This window comes from Atractosteus spatula, chromosome 8 (assembly GCF_055471065.1).
Source record: "Atractosteus spatula isolate fAtrSpa1 chromosome 8, fAtrSpa1.hap1, whole genome shotgun sequence".
Classification (NCBI taxonomy): domain Eukaryota; kingdom Metazoa; phylum Chordata; class Actinopteri; order Semionotiformes; family Lepisosteidae; genus Atractosteus; species Atractosteus spatula.
This window is the reverse complement of record NC_142713.1, coordinates 43,960,657-43,982,357: the sequence shown is the minus strand read 5'-3', so window position 1 is coordinate 43,982,357 and position 21,701 is coordinate 43,960,657. Positions and strand designations below refer to the sequence as shown.

The window sequence follows — 21,701 nt, the reverse complement described above, 5'->3', positions numbered from 1 at the left end:
CTAACTGAGATAGGATTTCATCAAACTTTGACAACATACTGTATACAGTATATGCTTCTTTCATATAGCTCCTTTCTGACTCTCACTAGACTTCATATAAAGTAGTGCATCCTATTCCTGTTGAAAGTCTCATGATTCCATCAGCCTGCTGAAGAATATCTTGGTAAAGAACACTAAAACTCAGATGAGCTGTATAGAATGCATAGTTAGTACTGTATTTCAAGGACATTTAGAGCATTAGTCACCTTATTCTGAATTATGCATTAATGTGTGAATTTCATGAAAATTGATTAATAAAGCATAACAATGAAACAAGTTGCCAGGATGCCCAAACTCAGGATCCCACTTTTAAAAATCATAATGTATTGTGTTTTTATATGCATCATATTTTATAACTGTTCATTTCTCCCAAAGGCCAAGAAGTCTTTCATTGGAGACAAACCTACCACTTGGAGAAAAAAAATCAGACAGCTGAACTGTTCAGCTAAAAAAAACGTTGCACAACAATAGAATAAACTATTCATGTGATGAAGGATGAATGTATACTACAGCAGAATGCACAACAGATGTACACAAATTATTTTCATGTGAAAGCTTACAGCATGTGGTGCAGTATAATTGTCTTGCACTTGCCAGACTGCTCTTGTGTATTACCACATTAGCATAAGAAACAAAATCTACAGCAATTATCTGCTTACAAAGCAGGAGTTTCAAACAACATGCTTTTAGGCACAGTTGTGATATAACAAAACATGTACTTTGACAGTTTTACCTTTAATGAATATTGTCAAGTATAGGAGATTAGAACATTAAAGCAAACGTCTCGTGTCTCTTACTAACTCATTGTTAAACTGGGGACAAGGCAAATTAAAAATGTTTAAGGGGCTACAAATCAAAGATAAAATACAACACTGTAAGGCATGAGCCACATAAAAAATACACTAAGTAAATTATCCTCACATTTTGCAGAAACAGCTTCACATTTCTTTGAAATCTATCAGATACACAAAAACTAAAAAAAGAAGCTTATTATATGACATTATAAAATACTAATATCTGATCTTTGTAAAAAGAGGATTTTTTATCACGTACAATTCTAACCAGATAGGTATTAACTTTTGTGTCATAAATTCTGTGCATGTGGTTCAGTTCTTTTTATTTGCCATCTTGTTATCTGAGACATTCTGGAACTTCCACCTGGAAAAGAAAACACAATTATTATTTAGGTTCTGCAGTTAATGCTTTAGTTATGCCTAAAACTGGTATATATGCTCATAGTGACGCTAACTCACAGACACGTGAGCTCAAGTATTTACTAGTCACTTGAGCAGATAGACCATAAGATAGGCAGAGAATTGTTCATATCAGCTGTTGATAAGCCTCTGTTGATGTGGAACAAGGTCACATTGACCAGACAAAGGAGTAAACAGTTCCATTGTGTTTATTAATTAGTTTACCATTTAATATCGCACAAACTGCTTTAATGCATGTATTTCTTAAATACAATAAAAAGCTTCAAAAGTAGAGATTTGTCAGTAACAGTTACATTAAGACACATTGAAAATGTGTTCCCTTATTTCTTTTTACTGTCAGTGAGCCTACTACACCCACTACCGAACCTAATATACCATTTTTTCTGTTTCTTTTTTATTTTAGTAGCCATTTATCAAAAGTAATATCAGTAAAATGGATTAATCATATATTCTAAAATTGTATTTTACTTTAATTCATGAAAAAGGTTATGAAAGACAGTTGTAACACTAGCTTGTTCAGTTAAAAGTTATGTTCGGGCCAAACACTTGGCCTATAAGTGATCTCATCAGGGATAAAGAGAACTTTTTAATTTGACTGAGCAATGTTGCATTGACATTCTGTGATTATATTTCTATTTTTGGCTGCCTCTTGACTCACAGCAGAGCACATCCATTTACTGAGCTGCAAATTTAGTTTTAAATCACATTTTCCCCATAGAAGGAAATTAAGTGCAAAGTGCCAATGCCTTCAATTTAATTACTCAATAAAAATGATTTAAAAGAGAAGTCTCATACTGAGTGGGCTCAGCTTTACTGGAAATTAGTTGTAATATATTTGGCAATCAAGGTTTATGTTCTTTAACTGGTCAGTCTATGGCACAAAATGATTTTGCGGGAGTTATCAAAAAAGAGATTTTATGAAAGCTAACGTACATTGTCAAACTATGCATTCAAGTACACCAAGCAGTCTTTGACCTAATCTTGACAGACCGTTGTAGGACTATTTATAACACTATTAAGTGGAATGAATTTCCAAGGCTTGGAAGACTGTCAATGAGTACTGATAGCATTGTTTACAAATCCCTGCAGTAGAAATGTACGCCTTCATTAACTCTTTTTCAAACTCTATACCAGTTACATTTTGGTGGCATTACTTAAAAAATAAGCACTTGTTTGTAATATTTCATAAATATGTATTATTTCGAATGAAGGTCCTGATAGTTTCACCCAAAGGGCCTGGAGACAAGTCAGTCTAACACTAGAACAAAATTCTTCAGCTGTTACAAAAATGCCTCTGACAGTGAAAGGCCTTGCACAAGGGACTGTGATTCATGAGCTGAAAATGGAAATAAAATTAAGCTTAAAGCAGTCTGCATATCCCGTGACAACAATTTCTAGTCTTTGCTTTAGAATTGCTAGACTAAATTGATAGATTAATACATAGCTTCACATTTCTTTAAAATCAGTAGACTGAATTGATAATTACATGGACTGATACCGCCTCCAAAATTGTAGGATACCACCTTCCGTCTGTGGAGTCACTCTCCTTGTGGACCCTTCCCACCCTGCCCAGCCTGTGTTTACTCTCCTCCCCTCTGGTTCTGTAGGTGGCTCGGGTCTGTTAAGACAATGACTACCAGGTTTCTGAACAGCACCTACCCAGAGACTGTGAGGTGCATAAACTCTGCACTTTCACTTTAGATATCTGTTATTTATCTCACTGTTATTTATTTTATTATTGGTGCATGTTAAGGACGCTTTGTGAATGTGTTGGGTGGATGCATTCTGTTATTGGCTCTATGTTGCATATTTGTATTGGATGTCTTTAATTGTATGAGCTCACTGAAGCAAATTCCATGCTACTAGTTGTTATGACAATGAAGTACTGAACTTGAACATGCTGCATTTAAATAGAAAAGCATTGTCGCAGTAATACATGGACTCAGATTAGTACAAGTTTCTTTTTTGCTCATATTTACCCTTCTCAGCTGTTTCACGTTGCTGTTTCGAATTGCTGCCATCAGATCATCATGAAGTGACCTCTGGGGTGTTGATGGTCTGGAGGCTTCTTCTGTCTTTTCAGAAACTGGCTTGAGAGCGTTTTTTAATTCCTTGAGGATATTGTTTTCCTTCACCGATTTTTTGCTTTTTTTAGTTTTAGGCTTCTGTTGGCGCAGTTGTTGTTTTTTTCTGGACTGTTCATGAAGTTTAATGACTTCTGCAATTTTTCTGGTGGGCACCTTTTTCTGTGGCATCGGTGGTGGAGGGGGAGGGGGAGGGGGAGGAGGAGGAGGAGGTGGGGGGGCATTTTTTTTTATTTGGGAACTCCGGGCCACTTTGGGGGAGGACCATGGTGAGCTCTTTGGTGATGTGTAAGGCGAAGATGATGGTGTGCCTTTCTGCAAAGCATTGGTCCTTGGATTGCTTGGTCCATCGGAGCCTTCCTTTCTCTCCATTCCCTGTTGCTTCTGCTCTAGCAGGCGTTTCTGTCTGTGCCTATCCTGATTTCTTGTCAGAATGCTTGTCATGCTCATCCTTGGTCCAGGAAGCTCAAAATGGTATCCCAGCTTTAGCAGTGTAGTGTTCTCTTTCAAAAGTTTGGCTATTTCCATTTCCACCTGGCCCCCACAAATATGTCTCTGGTTGTGGAACCGCAGCTCTGTTAGTGCAGTGTTTTGCTGGAGTGCCCTCATTATGGCAAGGATTCCTTTCCCTGTAATGAAATTGGACTCAATATTTAGATTGGTAATGCAATTGTTCTCTTTAAGCATCTGTGCAATGGCAAGTGCAACATGGTCATCAGCATGGGTGTTGGCAAGACTGAAAACCCGAACAACAGTATTGCTCTTCAAGGCCTCAGTAAAGTGGATGAGTGTCTCCTTGGATATATTTTCAATATTATTCAGGTTAACCTCATTTGTGTTGATATCATTGTTTGAAATCTTTTCAAGGGCATCATCAATTACAATTGGATTTCCACATGGACGGTTAGTTACCACTTTAAGGTTGGGATCTTCATTTGGTGTTTGAATGCAGTTTTTAGCAGCTGCAGACTGGCCATTGCAAAGATCATGGTTTTTGTCTTCCTTTTGGCTGCCTATTTCCTTTTGCAAAGTCCTGTTTGCTGTTTCCTCTGCTTCATCTTCATTTTCAGAGATATTATTTTCTTCCTCCTGCTCACTGTCTTCATCTTCTTCATCCTCATCTGCACTGGGTTCTTCTTCCGAAGCTTCACTGTTGCTTTCTGTCACACATTCCTCTTCACTATCAGTGACCTTCTCCGGCGCTTCCTCCTGCAAAGCCATTAGTGGACTGAAGATCAGTTAAGCTTAAATAGTTATCAGCACCTGTAAATCTCTGAAGGATCCTACGCACAATCCTTTTCATCAGGCTATTTTTTTGTTAGTGTAGACATTTTATTTTATGAAAAAATTCCACAACTAAGGCAGTTCATGTCCTTTTCATATATCTAGTTCTTTTTACATATACACATTATATTCAGTATTTTTTTAAATGTACTGGTATTTAAGAATTCCTAAAAGTATCCTATCTTTACAAACTACTGTGAATTTATAATTAATTTATAGATGGTTGTAATGGTTTGATAATTTATGACACAGTGTTATATCATTAAGACTTTGATGGAAACCTGGTGATATCTGCAAAATCTAATGGAAGAAAATATTTTTTCTTGCGGTTTCATGTATTATGCAAAGAATTAATCCATGTAAATTCTGACCTGTTTCAAACAGGTGAGCTTTGCCTTAGTCTTTTGTCAATTTGAATTTCAAGAAAAACAATTTTTACAAAATCTTTAAAAGATCAAAAAGATTATTAGTTGTCTTGTGAGAAAGGAGGGTTCTTTTTGAGGTGCAATTTCTATTTAAACTTTTAAAGAAACAATATTACATATATACCTGTGTGTGTTATGAATTGTCAGATCATACTGTTAGTCAATTAGTTTGAGTTTGAATAATATGGTAGTATAAAGCTTTTAGAGTATGTCTGTCAGGATCACAAGGTCTTCCATCTGCAAATGTTTGGTCTTAAAGACATTGATCTGTGTCTTCATTAGGATGTAAGGTCAAGTTCATCTAGGCAATTAACCGATTAGTAAAGTTAAATATATAAAGTATTAGCATTGTCCAGCTACATTAGTTTCAAAAGATCAATAGTACAACATCCTTCTTAAATCTTTCATCCATTTCAAACTAAGTGAATATAAAAATGAATAAATACAGTAAATATAGGTATTAACAATTAATCTTGTCTCACATTCCCATGCTAGTTAATGAAGCCTATAGTTAAGAATCAATCATGTTTTTCTTTGTTTACGCAGAAAGCCAATTAAATTGAATTCTTCTACTACAAAGTAGCCAATTCATTTTAAGATAAGGTATTTCTGGGAGATTAGTCTTTTGTACGACAAAAACCAGCCTTTTAGTTTTATGGTTGGGTTGAGAGAAAACAATGATGCTGTTTATGAGGAACACATAACAATGTGTCAATCAAATCTGATTGTTAATAATGTTATAATAACCGGATAATTTAATACTGACTTATTGGAAATACTCTTAAAGACTTTGATTATTCTTAACCAGGTTATAGCAATGTTGTTTGTTGTGTTCACTCCCACGATTGTGGGTGAGTGTAAGTATTGGGGCAAATGACTGACTGGTAAAAACAGGATAGAACAGATACAGTATGATCTCACGAGTGCAGAGTCCAGAGTGCTACACTGCTGATTATAATGAGTCCTCCTAGTTAACAGGAGTAAGCTTGTGTTGAAGAGCAATAGTTTAACAACAATAAGAAAACCATAGGCTTCACCTGTACAAACCTTAAAATTATGAATATTGAATACTAGGAAAAGTAAGAAATGTCATGAAATACAGACAGGTTAAACTAAAAGAAGATCTCTAAAAATATATCCTTGTTTACGTATTTTAATTGTTGTAAAATACTGCAGACTAAATATACCAAAAATTACAGTGTAAAGCTGGTGAAATTTTTACACTGAACTTTCTTTAGATCTTCAGACAAATGCCCAAGGACCTTGTGCAAAAAAACAGATCATGTATAATACAATGTAGTGTTTTTTGATAAGAAATACAATTTATTACTCATAATAGTGTTAAATATGAGTCAATTGTTATATTAAAATAAATTTGCATGTATAATTTTCATGTATTCAAAGAAAAAATAATTTTAGTATTTAATGGGGTTTTTTTTCTTATTCTACTCAACACATTTTTAACAATAAGGAGGGATATTTTCTCCAAGGCATTAATTTAAGTCTGATTTTATTTTCCATTTTGCATGATAAATTACTATATTCATTTTAGATTAGTCAATAAATTTAATAAATATTTTTTGAAATGGTTATTACCTGTTTTTGCCCAGAGACTGTTCTTTCACTTTCCAGGAGTTTCTGAGTCTCTTTTTCCCAGTATTTTAACAAAGCCTCTCGGCTGAAAGTCCCTGTTGGCGTTTTCTGAGTCTGATCCTTCTGTCTCAGCCCAGTGGGAACATTGTCATCAGGTTCAATATCAGCCAGCTCCCGTTCAAGCTCCTGGATCTCCTCTGAGGTCAAGGAAGCCAAGAGTTCGTCTTCATCTATATCCTCGTATTTATCAAGCTCTTTGCGATACCCAAACGCCGTCATGGCCACGTCCTCTTGAAAAAGATGTAGTTATTTAACTTCCTTTGTATTAACTGGTGTTTATAACCGTCACGGATTCAATAATCATATGAGTTTGTCCTTATCAGTTTTTATGTACATCTAATTTCTTCAGCAGCTGAAGGAGCTTTTAAAGGGAAATCATCAGGGACTTAGAACAATGCGTCTAGTCATGATGCACTTTCTTTTTTGGGAATCAGGCGTCACCCAGATACTTTTGCAAAAAAGAATGTGAGATCACTTTAGTGCCTGTGGTCCTGCATGACAGGGGATCATGGACACATTGTTCATGACCAAATAAAGTTCAGTTGGTCTTGGAGTGGCATTGTTATTTTCCTCCGCTGAAAACGACAGATATTATAGCATACTAAATTAAACTCTAGGGAAAAAATGTAATGGTGGCTTTATATGTGAATTAAATTAATAACAATAAATGTTTAAACAAAGCTCAATCATGTTTGGATCCTATTTGGATATTGAATAGGGGAACCATATTTTCCACAGCTGCAACTGTGAGAGTTTTAGCTATCATCCTCTGAGAGTTTTCTGTGGAGATTATTATAAAAGGCTTGTGTATAAAGTTACAACCATTTATCTCAGAGCTGAAAGATCACAACAACTGTAACTAGTCTGACTTAAACTGCATCCCTAAGAAAAAATCTACATTTAAAAAAATCTTCTATTCATTATCATGATGTTTCAGAGGATGACAATTAATTTTTGCTCTTTGATCAATTTAAATATACATTACGTATCTTTCCTGGTGATCAGGCTTAATAAATATGTTTGATGATGAACAACATGTACTGACACATGTAGGGCTTACATGTTAAATCCAGGAGTGTCTGATTTTTCATAAAGCCTTTGACATGATTCGCTAAGTTTACTTATGACACTTAAATAAATATGGGAATTAGTGTAGTTCCACATATTATAAATAATTTCAAAACTAGCTTTAGCCCAGATCTACCACAGTGAGAGCAAAACAGTGATAAGAGTGATAGTCGCTCAGAGGTTTCAGTTCAGGAACCACTACTGAAAACTTTCTGCTGTGATAGCTGCTGTGATACACCTAGTGTACAGCGATGAACACTGATGGGCTGAATGGCTTGCTCTAATCATGAATCTCACAGTCATCTTAGACCAAATTTATGTATAAATTTGAATACAGTTCTAATTTTACCAAACAACTAAATGATATACTAAAACTACTTGTAAAATTTGGCCAGATTTAAAATTTCAAATAATTCAAAATAAATGATTGGATCAAACATTAAATAGATGTATTTCTGTTGCATGTAAGATGTATGATGCTTAAAAAAACTTCAGAAACACCAGGAAATAACAGACAGAACATAAGCCAGATAGAATCATCTTATTATGCTGCGAGATGTACAGTAGATGCATTTGAGTTCCTATGCATTTTCTTATATTTCTCATGGAGACTGTTTATCCTCTGAATACAGCTTAAATAAGAGGTGTGACCGGAAGGGGACAGTTCATTTAAAGGTCCTGGGTTTTCAGCCAAGGGAGGAGAAAGTGCCTCACACTGGTGACCTTGGTAGGGGAGGTTACAGGGCAGAAGTGAGTACCATGCAATATGACTACAACTCCAGCTTATGAAATGGTTCTTTCGGACATTTACCAAGGTGAGGCTGCTTCTGAACCTCTCAGAACTATTTCTGATCTGTAGTTGTATGAACTATATCTATATCCTCAGAGGTACACATAAATTCTGATTTATAGGAACTGGTGATTTAAAGAAGAATTGATTTTCTTTAAAAAAAATCTTTCTTCAAAACATGTTATGTGATATCTTATTCTATTGCTATACTTTGATATTTAAATTAAATGTGTTCCTAAGAAACCTACCTTAAGCATAATGTTTGCACAGTTAAACCTAAAAACAGAAAGTGCACTGCAGTTTATAATTAGTGAAAGCTAGAAAACTAGAATGTAAAAATAAGAAATATTATCAGTTCAACTCCTGACTTTATTGTACAAATTTTAGTTTTTGTTCAGTTTTTCTTCTCCATTTATTTTCTTTTTATATTGCCATAAATATGTAATGAAATACAACATCTTGCTCACTCTCTACACCATGTGAATTTGTGTTTGGATACAATGTCATCAGAAAAAATGATCAAAACTGAATCCAGTTTGTCTCAACCTAAAAAAAGTGGTCACTTGGCCCAAAAAGACTAACAATACGTTCAACTGAATTAATGCAGAAATGAAAAGCAAATACACAGTAGATTACAGGCAGATTTTTAATCAAATTAAATACCCACTAATACCCATGGCATTAATATTTATTGCTATAAATAACATAAATCAATTTAGTATGTACATTATCCTCTATTTTCAAACAAGTTACCCTACTGTATGTTCACCAAACTGATACACAGGTTAAAATCACAAACATTCAGATAACTTGATGTAGGTGGCCAAACCAGTCCTCCACCATGGATATCAGATATTATATCATTTTGTTCTCTCAGCAGGGGCAGTTCTAACACAAGGGTCAAGCCCTCAATTTATTTCTAAATATTAGTAAAAATAATATTAATTTTAAGAAACACCAAACGCTGCACTGATTGTATAACCTACCCCTCCTCAGAAATCAAAGAAACTGCAAGGACCTCTATGCTGAAAAAAAGATCCTGAAAAACATCCCCACCCAAAAAAAAATAGCAAAGACAGACAAGGAAGACCCTGACATTCACTGTGTCAGGTGAATGCTTCTTCCATATAAATCATACTCCCTGTATAGTATATAATGTTGTAGAACAGTTGGAATTGGCAATGAGGATACAGTCTCTGGATTCTTCAGTCTATTCAGTGTTATTTGTTTTCGTATCACAAGTCGACACAGGTGCTTCAGCGGTCGAGGATTTTCTGGAACGAAAATGACAGCTCAAAAAGATAACTGTTTCATAAGAAAGATATTAAAGGGATACAGTATTTTGCCTGTACAGTTTTCAGACATTTGAAAAACAGACTCATTGCACATCAGCAACAACAGCATGTCTACACTTCAGACAAGTATAAAAAATAAAAGGTCCTTTTAAACTAAATGTTTTGCAGTGAAAACAACCACCTTTATTTGATAAATCAGAATTGTTATCTAAGTTATTGACTAAGGTGAAGACATCAGATAGCGTTTATCTCCATTTTCAAAATGTTTTACTTAAAATTATTTTTGTATTTTATCAAAAAAATATTTTGAAGTATTTGCCTCGCGTTTTTTCTATGTTCTTAAACTTTTGTGGTGTTTTAATATATTATTTCCCCAAACTCAAAACAAAAAAGCTTAATGGAAAAACATTATTGGAAAAGCAATAATTTAATTTCATATAACCAAAAGTAAGACAAAAGCTACCTTAGAAATTACATTTACAGTGCAATTGATATTTCTTTAGGTGGTGTAATTTGTATTTTAATTTGTATTTTGTATTTTTTTGTATTTACATGTTTAGATGTTTTGACTTTTACATTATGTTTGTTCTTTTTAGTAGAAGTATATAAACATCAAATTTACTAAATGATTTATTCCAAAATCATACTACTTAGTAAAACAGCGACAATCCCTGTTTAGTACCATTTCTTACTCAGCCCTGAGTACCTCAACCTTAAAATTTTATTTTTGAAAACATATTGCTATCATTAAAAAATACCTAGATCTTTCTTCATTTTAGTTAATTTTGAAAGTTATATTAAAAACGTGGAACAAGGCTACTAATTTTCATACACTACAAAATCAGTTCCACCAACATCCAGGTACTATACAAAATCAAAATGGTATACTGTAATTTAAATTAACTTACCAAGAATGTCACAAATTACTGCCCACTCGTTCTGCTTCCCCAGAACCGCTTTTAATTTAGAACATATTGGAACATGATTGACATAATCCAAAAGAATCTTCACTAAGTTTCCAGCCAAGTGAGACATCCAGGAAACCGTGATAAAGTCGCAGAACTAGAAAACAAGGAACACAAGTGACTGAGTGAGGCAAAACCAGAAATCCTACCCTGAAATTCTGAGTTTGTGAGAAACAAAATGCTTAGAGGTTTGAGTTCAGAGCTGCATCAATATATGAGCTGTGAAGGAACAAGTAAAGGTTACTTCGATTTTGGTAAATAAAAAAAAAAGATGAAGAACGGCAGGTAAACGTTAATTTGATTTTGGAAAATAAAAAAATATGAATAACATAACTGTGCAGCTTTCTTTCAGGGTGCCCCACTTTAAGGTTTAAAGTTTACTTGATGGAAGCTTATTGTGTATTGCGTCATTACTGAATTCACACAAACCACATGATATGGTATATTTAGCCATGATAAGACTTTAATGTAAACATCTATGTAAAAGAAATATAAGATATATAAAAAATATTCATAAACTGAATACACATATCTGGACAAAAACTGATAAATGGACAGATAACAAAATAATTTTAAGGGAAGAAAACTGAACCTGGAAGAAATGGTTAGTTGAGTACTAATTACCACAAGGATCTATTCTAGGAGAGCTGCTCTTATTTTAATGAATGATGTCAGCTACTGTATAGAAGAATTAATGAGCTAGATTTAACACCTATGTTAAATGCATAGAAGAAATAGAACCAAAATAGAACAGAAGAAAGGACAAAAATGAAAAAGGTCACTAAATCTATGCTTGAAGGTTAGTACCTAAATTAAGTCTAAAAGTCATTTTTAAGTTTAAAAGAAGTTTAAATTTTAAGTCTAAATATTTTGTCTAGCTGTTTCTTGGAGGAACCCAGCATTCAGAGGTCTTAACTATCTCACTTGGAAGACTTTTCCAAATATCTACAACTTTTATATGTTCCTTATTCTAGTTCCCAAATTAGTGAAAAAAAAAGTTTTAATTTTATATTTTGACCCTGCGACACAGTTTTATTACTGAGTCTGCAGTGGTCCATTAGGTTGAATCTATACTCCGTTTTGCATGGTTAGATCAAGTCTCCACTCTCTCTTCCTTGCTCTCTAGACTGAAAATCTGTATTGCAATCCCTGAGTCCCAGAATTCTTTATGGTAGTCTTCTTTCCAGGCTTTAATATATTTGATTTGTTATGATGACCAAAACTGAAACCACTATTCTCACTGAAGTCTTACAATTCCTCGCTTTTACCTGAATACCCAAGCATGATTTCATGGTTTATTACTCCCCCACTTCGTCTTGATGAGGACTACATTAACATTCAGATTTCTTTAATGCATAGTTACAGTACCTGCATCTCAGAATCACCCATGTAATTCTCTCTTTACACTCGATCTCTAGGACACCTATTCTCCTCCCAGTTTTCCATATCACTTGTATGTGTATGCAGATGATGTCCATTTCTTCTGTCCTCTACTCTTGTAGAGAATATTACTCTGATAAATTCTAAGGATACTCTTCGTTCCTTCCTTATTAATGCCTGCCTGTTAGACATCTACTCCTTGGGTACAATCCCATCATCTAAAACAGATCTCTAGATCTGTCCTCTACCTACATGTATTTCAACATCTCTATATGACAAGAATCTCAGTGTCATGTTTGAACCCCTGTCTCCTTTTTGTGTTACTGTTCTACTCTGGATGCTTCATGCCGTGTAACATCTGCACCTTGTTCACTACCTTGTGTACAGAAGACCTGGTGCTCTTATTTTGAAAGTATTGAATTTAGCTGTAATTTATTTGAATAAATTTGCCAGTAACAAAAGTAAGAATGAGTCATCTAGCATTTCAGGTTTAGGTCAGTCTACCTTTTTATTACATTTGCAAGTCTCTGATCTGTGGGTGAGCTCAACTAAAGTGAGAGATGAGGTATCTTAGCTAGGGATCTATGATTAATATTTCCATAAGTACAGTTGGGAAATACTAGCAGGCCCCAGCAATTTATTAGTTTTAAGGTCCTTTAGCCCCTGTAAATCCTCTTTGGTTGTTATGCTAAAATTATCCAGTTCTAATGGAACTCCTTCCTATATGGTATGAAATTGACATTTTCTATTTTAAATCAGAGAAAAAAATATTTATTTTGCAAATGTATTATTTTTTGATTACTTACGATATTATAGAGGATAATATGCTTGTTCAAAAACTCTGACATGTTGGTTAGGCAGGACCTATAAATAAACTGAAAGGTAATTTAAAAATTACCATTAAGTAATTACATTGGGTACATTTCATTTTCTAGACGTTTACCATTTCTGGACATATTTTACTTATTCCCTGAAAGATCTTTTGATGTTGTTGTACTGAAAGAACTTTATTATTTACTATGATTATTTATTTTAACCTCCTATGGTATATTCCTTTCAGTTTCACTCTTGGGCTTTCTAATAACCTTTTTTACTTGTGTCTGCCATACACTGCATACAACACAGTACATTGCCATACCCTAACTGGAACATTCTTTAACTGGAAAAGGTTATTTTTAATAATTTCATAATGTACTTGTTCTTCCCTTATATTTTTCCTGATTGATTTGTTGAACCATTTGGGATACTGTTTTTTAGCTTTTGATTTACTCACTTTCAAGATGAATTTCTTCTGTGCTTCAAGTAGAATCTTTTTCAGTGATTTCATATCTACCTATCCCATTTAACCTGTCTCGTTCTTTCACAAATTGATTTCTGGAAATTGTTAATAGTGTACTTTGGACAACAACAGTTGGAAACTTTCAAAATATACTTCAAAGTAAACACTATATTATGGTCACAGTTCACTAATGGTTCTGTCATCTCTCCCTCACTCTGACTTGATGGTTTGAAAAGACAAGATCTTAAAAGACAGTATTAGGTGGTCCAAGAATAAACTTACCGTATAACCCTTAGAATTGTTATTTTCCACTTTAACCCATATAGATACTAAAGTGCTTGTAGCTTCTGGTTTTAGTCCTCTAGCTTTCAAGTTTTTTTTTATAATCTGACCTCACCACCCCTTCTGTTGTGTGCGTATTTTGTTATTCTCCATTAGCCATGTTTCATTTATTCATATCACATCAGAGTTTCCTGCTAATGCAGTAGCTTCAGCTTCTTGCAGTGAATTTATCATACTCCTGGCATTGTGGTATAATGTGAGAATAATAGTTTATTTTAGAATATATGATTATTTGTAAAATAAATAAGGAAGGATTTTCTTCATGCAGGCTGCATGTTTAGGATCATTATCATTCCAAAGTCAGCCCTTAATTCTAATGAGCCATTTTTAGCAACTGGTGTCATGGTGTCTCTGCTTGTTGACAGCGGAGAAGAAAATGACAGTTTTCTTTATACTATACAGTAAAAAGGTAGAATTTTAATTAAGAATGTAAGCTATTAATTCCACAGAATAAGCTATGTCTTTTTTCATGAAATGAAAATAAACAGTTTTTCTTCTTCAGCTACTGATTACTCTGATTATTTAGGATAAATTTGGAAGAAGAGAACACATTGTGGCCATTAGCGAACAACTAGAACATGATACCCCAACAACACTGCTGAGGGCAGCAGGCTGCATTGGTAGGTAAGGAATGCTGTTGTGCTGATAACAAATGTCAGTAGCAACAGTAACCACAATAATTCCTTTTCAGGATCAAAGCATAAACAATTTGTTACAGTTAGTTTCAGTTCAAAAACAGATTGTTTTTGTTTTTTTTTAATGAAAAGGCAACATATACAGTATTTGAAAATAAAATACAACTCTCCAAAAAATAAGCATTTTATCATTTCAAGACAAAAATAGGTTGGTGGTTAAATTAGAGATAGACATGATAGCAACACAGATCTGTACAATCATTTTCTGACTTCTTCTATTTTACCTCATTGACACACTTGCGCTCTCAACTCTAGCTCTATAGGATTTCTTTAGACAGTTAACTTCCAGCAACTTAAAATATTGAACTTGATACAGTACGTACTCTGACACTCATTCATCTTGAAAACTCTTCCTATAGTCTCTTAAGTAACTCTTAGGGAATTTCTGTAATGGAATTGCCCAACTGAATTATGGTAGACACTGCTAATGTTATAATATCTATGAGTAATAAATATTCTATTCCAAAATTAAATACGACTATTTTACATAACTCTATTGTACAATTATGCAATTATTCAACAAATTATTGACTGACGATACAACATACAAATAATTTAATTCTCCTCTGGAATGTTTTATAAAGGATAAACTCATAATATCAAATTACTCTAAAGTAGTATTAAAAGCTTCCTCATTCTGAAAGAAGTCCTAAAACTTTCGCCCCTTAGACATACAGTAGAATGCTATATTTTTATAATTAAGCTATACAAGATCCTTACAGATCACTGTTTCGACAACTGTAATGCACAAATCTGAATTTCTAGATTATAGCAGGTCTCACTTACAGTAGTGGTTTTTGTATTTAAAAGATATTTCAGGTTTCAAAACAAGTGTAAAAGTTTTTTTATTTTCTTATTTAGAACTTTTGCATTGTAATGACCCTTTATCATCTCCTTGGTGGCACATTCCATTTAGACAGCTAAAGTGTAGTTATTACAATACGGGGGTAACCTCTTGAGATACTCACAGGTGTCTTTTTTCCTTCATTGCGGCTCAGAGAAAACCCACGTTGTTCCGTAAAGACGGACATCCACTGAGACTCCAGAAGAAAGCTTTTGTCATGGTCACAGCAAAAGCACTTCTCAGCATCATAGCCATTGTTCAGCAGAAGTCGCATCATCATCTCATCCTTCAAACAATACTGAATGGCACTGGGGAAAATGGTGTCATGCACCATAGTGAAATAACAGTTAATATCAGCTCCGTATGCAAGAAGCAGCCTTACAATTTCATACCTCATTGCTCTGACTGCCACCAGAAGGCAATTTAAGGGATCTTTGTTTGTTGCTGCACCATGTTTTAAAAGCAACTCAGTGCATGTAACATCTCCATTTGAAACTGCGAAGTACAGAGGGGTTCTTCTTGCATCTTCATAGTTGTCAGAAATGTGAGACTCCAATACCACATTGACATCAAACCCATTTTCGATGAGGAGCTCAAGGCACTGAGCGTTGCCTCCATCTGCTGCAGAGTGAACAGGGCTTTGCCCACTATCTCTGATGGCCTTTCTCGAGGTAACAGGAATAAGAATTTTCACTGCCCTGTGGAGAAATGCAATGGAGCTTCATTACATTACAGTTCATACATTATGACAAGTCATAAAATAAAAAAGCTACAATTCTGTACTGCACTATAATGAAAGCCTAAAAAAACATATTCTGTGTGCTTTTTTACGTCCACTTATATGTCTTTGAAAGTTCAAAAAGGATTGAATTCATACTCTACCAGAGACTTTAGCATGTTATCTAATCACAGCAATTCTTTTTCAGTAAGGATTCTGACTAGAGAATACCTTTGCAGGATAACTGTCTCCTTCTCCTCCTGTATCTAAAATATCTCTACAGACCCATTTTCTCAACAACTAGAATAGCAACTACTGTTTTTGGAGATAATTAATGCAATCGTATATACATTTTACAAACAGTTGGCATTGATCTAATACATAATTTCAAAGCTGATCATTATAACAAAAACAAATACACTGATTCAAAATGGAAACTGTGAACTTCTGAGCATATCATATGGACACAGTATTATAAAACTTTAGTATTCCTACCACCAAAGCATCATAGAGTGATTGAAAGTATTTTAAACAAAAATGTGTAGAAGATAGAAGGCAGCATCACACACACACTTACAGATAATGACCTCCATATGCTGCTCTGTGAATTGGCAAATGTCCACTTAAATTGGGAATATTAGGACTTGCACCATACTCAAGGAGCAACTCTATACAGTCTGGATTCCCTCCACTAGCAGCATCAAATAACACACTCTCCCCGTGATCAGACTGCGCATTAACATCACCACCTAGTGAGAAGGAAAGGAATTTGCTTAAATATATACTATACTTTTTTAAACTAAGAGGTGTAGTCTAAGGAACAATCTTTTTTTGTATTATTTACCTTTATGTATCAAAATCTCCAATACATCTGCATGTGCATATTCAGCAGCTATTCCTAAAGGAGTCACTCCGTACACATCTCTTCGAGAAATGCTGCCTCCATTTCTTAACAGCAGGGACACAATGTCACTTTGGCCCATCTTGGCTGACTCATGCACTGCTGTCCACTTTTTTAAACACAGCTGGTCCACGAAAGCTCCATTCTTGATAAGAGTGGATACCATTTCATGTGACCCACTCCTCACAGCTTTGCAGGAGAAAGAGAAAATATTATATATATAAATATCCTCTTATAAAAAGTATTTTAAATTGAACAAATTCTTTTAGTGGGAACCCCTGTACTCCTTATGTTTCACTCAAGACAGATGATTTATTTTGAGATTACTCTTTGAGTCACAGCCCTGACCCTCCAACAGTCAGAGTTAGAAAAAAACTAGAAACTGCATTGGGTTAGAAGCTGTACAAGGCTGTATCGATTTCATATGACATCTATCAATGACAAACCTTTAACCTTAACTGAAACCTTATGAAAGTGAAAAGCAAATGTCCTGATTTGAAACAATTTTTCCTACGGTTGTAAGATAAATTAGTACTGTGGGTACAGCACTGGAATTCAAGTCTTGCCAAGCAAAATGCATTACAATTTCTCAGAAGATCATCACAACCCTTCAGCCCACTGAGGTCTTCAGTGCTCCTTGAAAAATGTTTCAATTTCCAGAAGATGTTGTGAGCTAAAAATCCAAGGTTATGCACTCCTGGCAGTGAGGCACAATGTATTTTCTCAGGTAATAAAGCAATACTACCAAGCAAGAGAGGAGTCTCATTCTTCCTGTTGGCATTGTGAGGGGAAGCCCCCTTTTCCAGGAGAGCCCTCACATTCTGCACATGACCAGCCTGAACTGCCAGAGTCAAAGCTGTCTCTCCATCCAGTGTTGTCTCCTCCAAAGATACCTCGCAGGAAGCTATCAAACAAAATCCCAGAGGTTCATTTTTACTGATGGTTTCTCATAAGCTAGCCATTGAAAACTGAGATTTTTACATGGCGTATAAATCTACTGTACACGTAAATAAACCAAGAAGGAACTCAGGCTATAAACAATCTTAAGCCTTGCAAAATCATTGTTATGCAAATACTGCATCCCAGTTGTGATGAAAATACAATTACAATATAGTCTAATTCATACTGTACTTACACAGACAGGTTCACAGAAACTGGTTTATGAAGCCCGCTGTTGTAAAAATGACTTACCATCCAGGACAATCTCTAGGATTTGTAGTATAGGCTGGACTACAGCTTCATGAAAGGGAAACCATCTTCTTTCATCTGTTTCATGGAAGGCAGACTTAACCTTAGCAAGCTGCTGGAGGAGAAATATTTCACCTGGAAAACAACAAACAATGATTTGGAATTTATTATGATTTAAAATAGAGACATCTAAAAAAAGATACATACCATGCCGGATCGCTTCCATTATCCTTTGGTTTTCATGACTGACCGATTCCAAACTATTGAAGAAATGACAGGAAAATAAAGGTTAGGTTGTCTGATGTTTTGTAATACAGCTTTTTTCCACAAATAGGACTTTTTCTGAAACAGTTTTATTTAGAAGAGCACAGGATTCGGCTGTTGAATGCTTATCTAATTATGATTCCAATTCCTTGACATGAAATAATTTGTCAATTTTAATTTTAACACATAATTTGTTTCTCATTTCACCTCTGACGGCCACGACCACTCTAATCTCTCCGTCTGTGTTCTCAAAGACGGTTTTCCAAACTCATACATCAGAAAGACCACCGAAACTAAAATTATTCTGCAGCTAGGATCACACCTTCTCCCTTCCCTTAACGACAGACTAATGTTCTTTTAAATTTTCTCCATTCATTGGAAGTTTCATTTCACACCTCTCTGCACCCATTCTGACTTCACACCTCTTGATTGGCCTCTCTTTCTGTCCCCTGCTCCCGCCTCTCACTCCTCCTCCCTCCCAACCTTTGTTCTCCCGCTACTTTACCTTTGCCTACTGCCCTGTCTCTCTCACACCTGAAGAAGGCTCCACGGCCGAAACGTTGTGTTCTCTTTCTTCTTTTTTTCAGCATGGAATAAACCTATTACTTGTTCCTTTGCAGCCTACGCATGCTGACGCAGCTACCCACATGAAATAATTTGTTATGAAAGGGTTAAAGACATGCTCAATAAGTTAGACAGTTTTGCTATTGTAAATCACAACAAAAGAATGACTCAGTCTAAGGCAGAGACACTTTGTCTGTTACAGTATGCATGGCAAGAGCCAGATTTAATTGGAACAAGTATACAATATTTTTCTCCCAGCTTTTGCTTCTCCTTGGTAAGGTGCTACATTTGCTATGGATTTCATTCCTCAGTTGTGCAGTGTTTTTGATTACAATACAACAGGAAGATGATGTTTGCAACTAGTAAATTTGTACAAAAAGTGGCTTTGCTTTAATCATAACCTCTGCATAACTTAATGCAGAGGTTACAATAAGTGTTTTCATACTTCATACTTGTTTTTACATACTTTCTGTTCTGTAAAGACAATCTAAAGAATGGGATGGAAAACATCAAACCTCAAAATAATACAAAAAGGAAACCTAAACAGATGGAAACAATTTTATGACTTAAAAACTAGATGTAGAATGCATATAGTGGCTCTCATGAGTATTCATACACATACCAGAGCCTTTTAACTAGTTTTGAAATACAGTTTTTTGTTCTGTGGACAGAAAAAGAGAAAGAGTAATACACAGTTTAAACATTAAAATATCAAATATAGTTCTTCAGTACTGTGAATTTTAAAATATTACCAGTTTTAAAGAATATTATGAAATACTGTACTTAAATGATCTAGGAAACAAAAATGAGGAAGTGTTATTTAAGTTGAAAACGTAAGAATACTGCAGTTGAAACCATACTGAGGACAGCCATGATTTGCTTTTTTAATCATGCTTGAAACATCTCAAGCACAAAGAAAAGATGTTATGTAGAGAAATGACAATCTAGGAGATTTTTGTGGTCTGAAAAATGTCTAACAGTTGTACAGTAATATTCGGCTAGGGAATGAAAACAAAACCCCAGACCATTACCTTATGCAGACTGCATAATCTTATCTAGGATAATAGATTAGATTATTTCAAAGTAAATCTTTAAATAAAGGAAATATTTACATTTTGCCAGGCTATAAAATGTAAAAAAAAACTAAGGGTAATGCTTCTCCAAAATGTGACAGAATGTTACTCCTAAACAGAGAGGTGTTAGTACATTCTAAATCAATCACTTTTTTTATTAATTATAAACATGTGCAGTTCTCTGTACCTCTCTTTAAATATCAACAAAGATGAGAATGATTCTTGAATACTCAGCTGGATTGCATACTCTGTAAGCTGATCTTCATCCATTTTGTCAATGTTCTCCATCGCTTTACAAAGAGCATTACCTGTTAACAATCCAGAACACTCTGTTAAAATAGTATAGACTACAGATGTACTGCCAAGAAGTGCTATCAAAGCTGTAAAAACTCAATTATCAATCATCCTTTTAATTATAGATTTTTTTTAAATTACATTGAATTTCCAGTATTAGGGTTATTAGCCTGTCACATCAAAAGTTCCAGACGGCTTGCAGAAAAGAAGCTGCCTCTGTTCACTGATCAATTAACACTACAGCTCCCAGCCATTCCATCACTATTATAAGAACGTAGCACAGCATCCTTCATCATTTAAAATACTGTTCCGAAGTAGCTTCTGAATTATCACAAAAGCAGAACAGCATGCCTCCAACAATGGAAATAAAATAACTTTTCATGTGAAAACTGTGTCTGCTGTTGCTATGTACGTCATGCTATTAAACTTTTGTGGAAATAAAATAATGGAAAATCTGTAATTAAAACAACAGCATCAATAATCCAGTTTTCCCATGAAGAGATACAACTACACTGAAACAGAATAGAACACTCAGTTTTTAATTTTTTTAGTCGCATTTATATAAATCATCTGAACACAAAAACAGTTTGGGGAATAGTGACTGTTTCCTCTTATCTAAAATGAAAGAACAAATTCAAGGTCATGTTCAGTTTATTTTTAGGTTTGACTTCAATTAGAAGAAGCACAGCCCAGGCCGAGGATAGAAAACCTAAAAGTTATATTCAACATTCAGTATTTGTTAATATAAAAAAATAAAACCAATTAAAATACTAGTACAATTACACGCCGTAAAGAACAACACAGCTGCAAAGAAATCTCCTCTAAGTCTTTAAATTGTCCATCATGTATCCGATATTTAACTATTTTAAAATCTTTAGTGTCAATAAGATTTTCTTAAATAAAGCTAAAAAACATGTAGCTTTCAGAATTCAGTAACTTAGTTTCAGGATGCATCACAAACTGTCCGTTTTAACGTACGTTATTAGTTTGCGTTTTTCCAATCTGTTGGTTTAAACTCATGCAAAACATTTTATAGACGCGAGTTTGTGTTTCAATGTTTCTGGCATCTGCATGCAGGTTCGAGCGTTTTAAACAATTAAGAAATGCAAAACCGCCTAACCAAACCAATTTATCTTCCCAAATATGAAACCACTGAATACTATATTCAAACACATTAATTAAATTTAAAAGGTGATCTAAAATCTGTCCTTATGAGATTTCCTTGCAGAGCTTGCCTGGAGATGGCTTCTGCAACTCATACACATGCCTCGGTCAACATCACAACATGAAATCTCTTGTTACAGTATTTCACAGGACTCGCATCTCGAAGACGGCACTTGAT

General features: G+C 34.6%; 2 protein-coding genes across 5 annotated transcripts; both read right to left on the bottom strand.

Annotated features, from left to right (window-relative positions):
- Positions 1 to 755: 755 nt before the first annotated feature.
- LOC148829655 (leiomodin-2-like) lies at positions 756 to 7,114 on the bottom strand. 2 transcript variants are annotated; one of them, XM_088923741.1, is made up of 4 exons: positions 6,643 to 7,107; positions 3,233 to 4,546; positions 2,740 to 2,871; positions 756 to 1,197 (listed from the first exon to the last, which is right to left on the bottom strand). In XM_088923741.1, the coding sequence occupies exons 1-4, from the start codon at positions 6,916 to 6,918 to the stop codon at positions 1,171 to 1,173; spliced, it is 1,749 nt and encodes a 582-aa protein (XP_088779867.1). In that variant the 5' UTR covers positions 6,919 to 7,107; the 3' UTR covers positions 756 to 1,170. The 2 variants fall into 2 exon arrangements, with proteins under 2 accessions (XP_088779867.1, XP_088779868.1); XM_088923742.1 differs by lacking the exon at positions 2,740 to 2,871 and having other exon boundaries at positions 6,643 to 7,114.
- A 2,078-nt stretch (positions 7,115 to 9,192) lies between these two features.
- LOC148829654 (ankyrin repeat and SOCS box protein 15-like) lies at positions 9,193 to 21,624 on the bottom strand. 3 transcript variants are annotated; one of them, XM_088924249.1, is made up of 9 exons: positions 20,253 to 21,624; positions 18,372 to 18,424; positions 18,168 to 18,299; positions 17,722 to 17,880; positions 16,920 to 17,165; positions 16,653 to 16,824; positions 15,482 to 16,055; positions 10,761 to 10,914; positions 9,193 to 9,831 (listed from the first exon to the last, which is right to left on the bottom strand). In XM_088924249.1, the coding sequence occupies exons 1-9, from the start codon at positions 20,351 to 20,353 to the stop codon at positions 9,656 to 9,658; spliced, it is 1,767 nt and encodes a 588-aa protein (XP_088780375.1). In that variant the 5' UTR covers positions 20,354 to 21,624; the 3' UTR covers positions 9,193 to 9,655. The 3 variants fall into 3 exon arrangements, with proteins under 3 accessions (XP_088780375.1, XP_088780374.1, XP_088780373.1); XM_088924248.1 differs by lacking the exon at positions 20,253 to 21,624 and adding an exon at positions 18,934 to 20,191; XM_088924247.1 differs by lacking the exon at positions 20,253 to 21,624 and adding an exon at positions 18,934 to 20,191 and having other exon boundaries at positions 18,168 to 18,424.
- Between the last annotated feature and the right edge of the window lie 77 nt (positions 21,625 to 21,701).

Coding starts and splice junctions, on each gene's coding strand:
- LOC148829655 (XM_088923741.1), bottom strand. CDS start 6,918: ATGACGGCGTTTGGGTATCGCAAAGAGCTTGATAAATACGAGGATATA. Junction 4,547..6,642: donor CAGTCTCTGGGCAAAAACAG/GTAATAACCATT, acceptor ATGGCTTTGCAG/GAGGAAGCGCCGGAGAAGGT. Junction 1,198..2,739: donor TGGAGGCGGTATCAGTCCAT/GTAATTATCAAT, acceptor TTTCTTTTCCAG/GTGGAAGTTCCAGAATGTCT.
- LOC148829654 (XM_088924249.1), bottom strand. CDS start 20,353: ATGGAGAACATTGACAAAATGGATGAAGATCAGCTTACAGAGTATGCA. Junction 18,300..18,371: donor AATGGAAGCGATCCGGCATG/GTATGTATCTTT, acceptor GTTGTTTTCCAG/GTGAAATATTTCTCCTCCAG. Junction 10,915..15,481: donor ATGAAGGAAAAAAGACACCT/GTGAGTATCTCA, acceptor CTTGTTTTCTAG/TTCTGCGACTTTATCACGGT.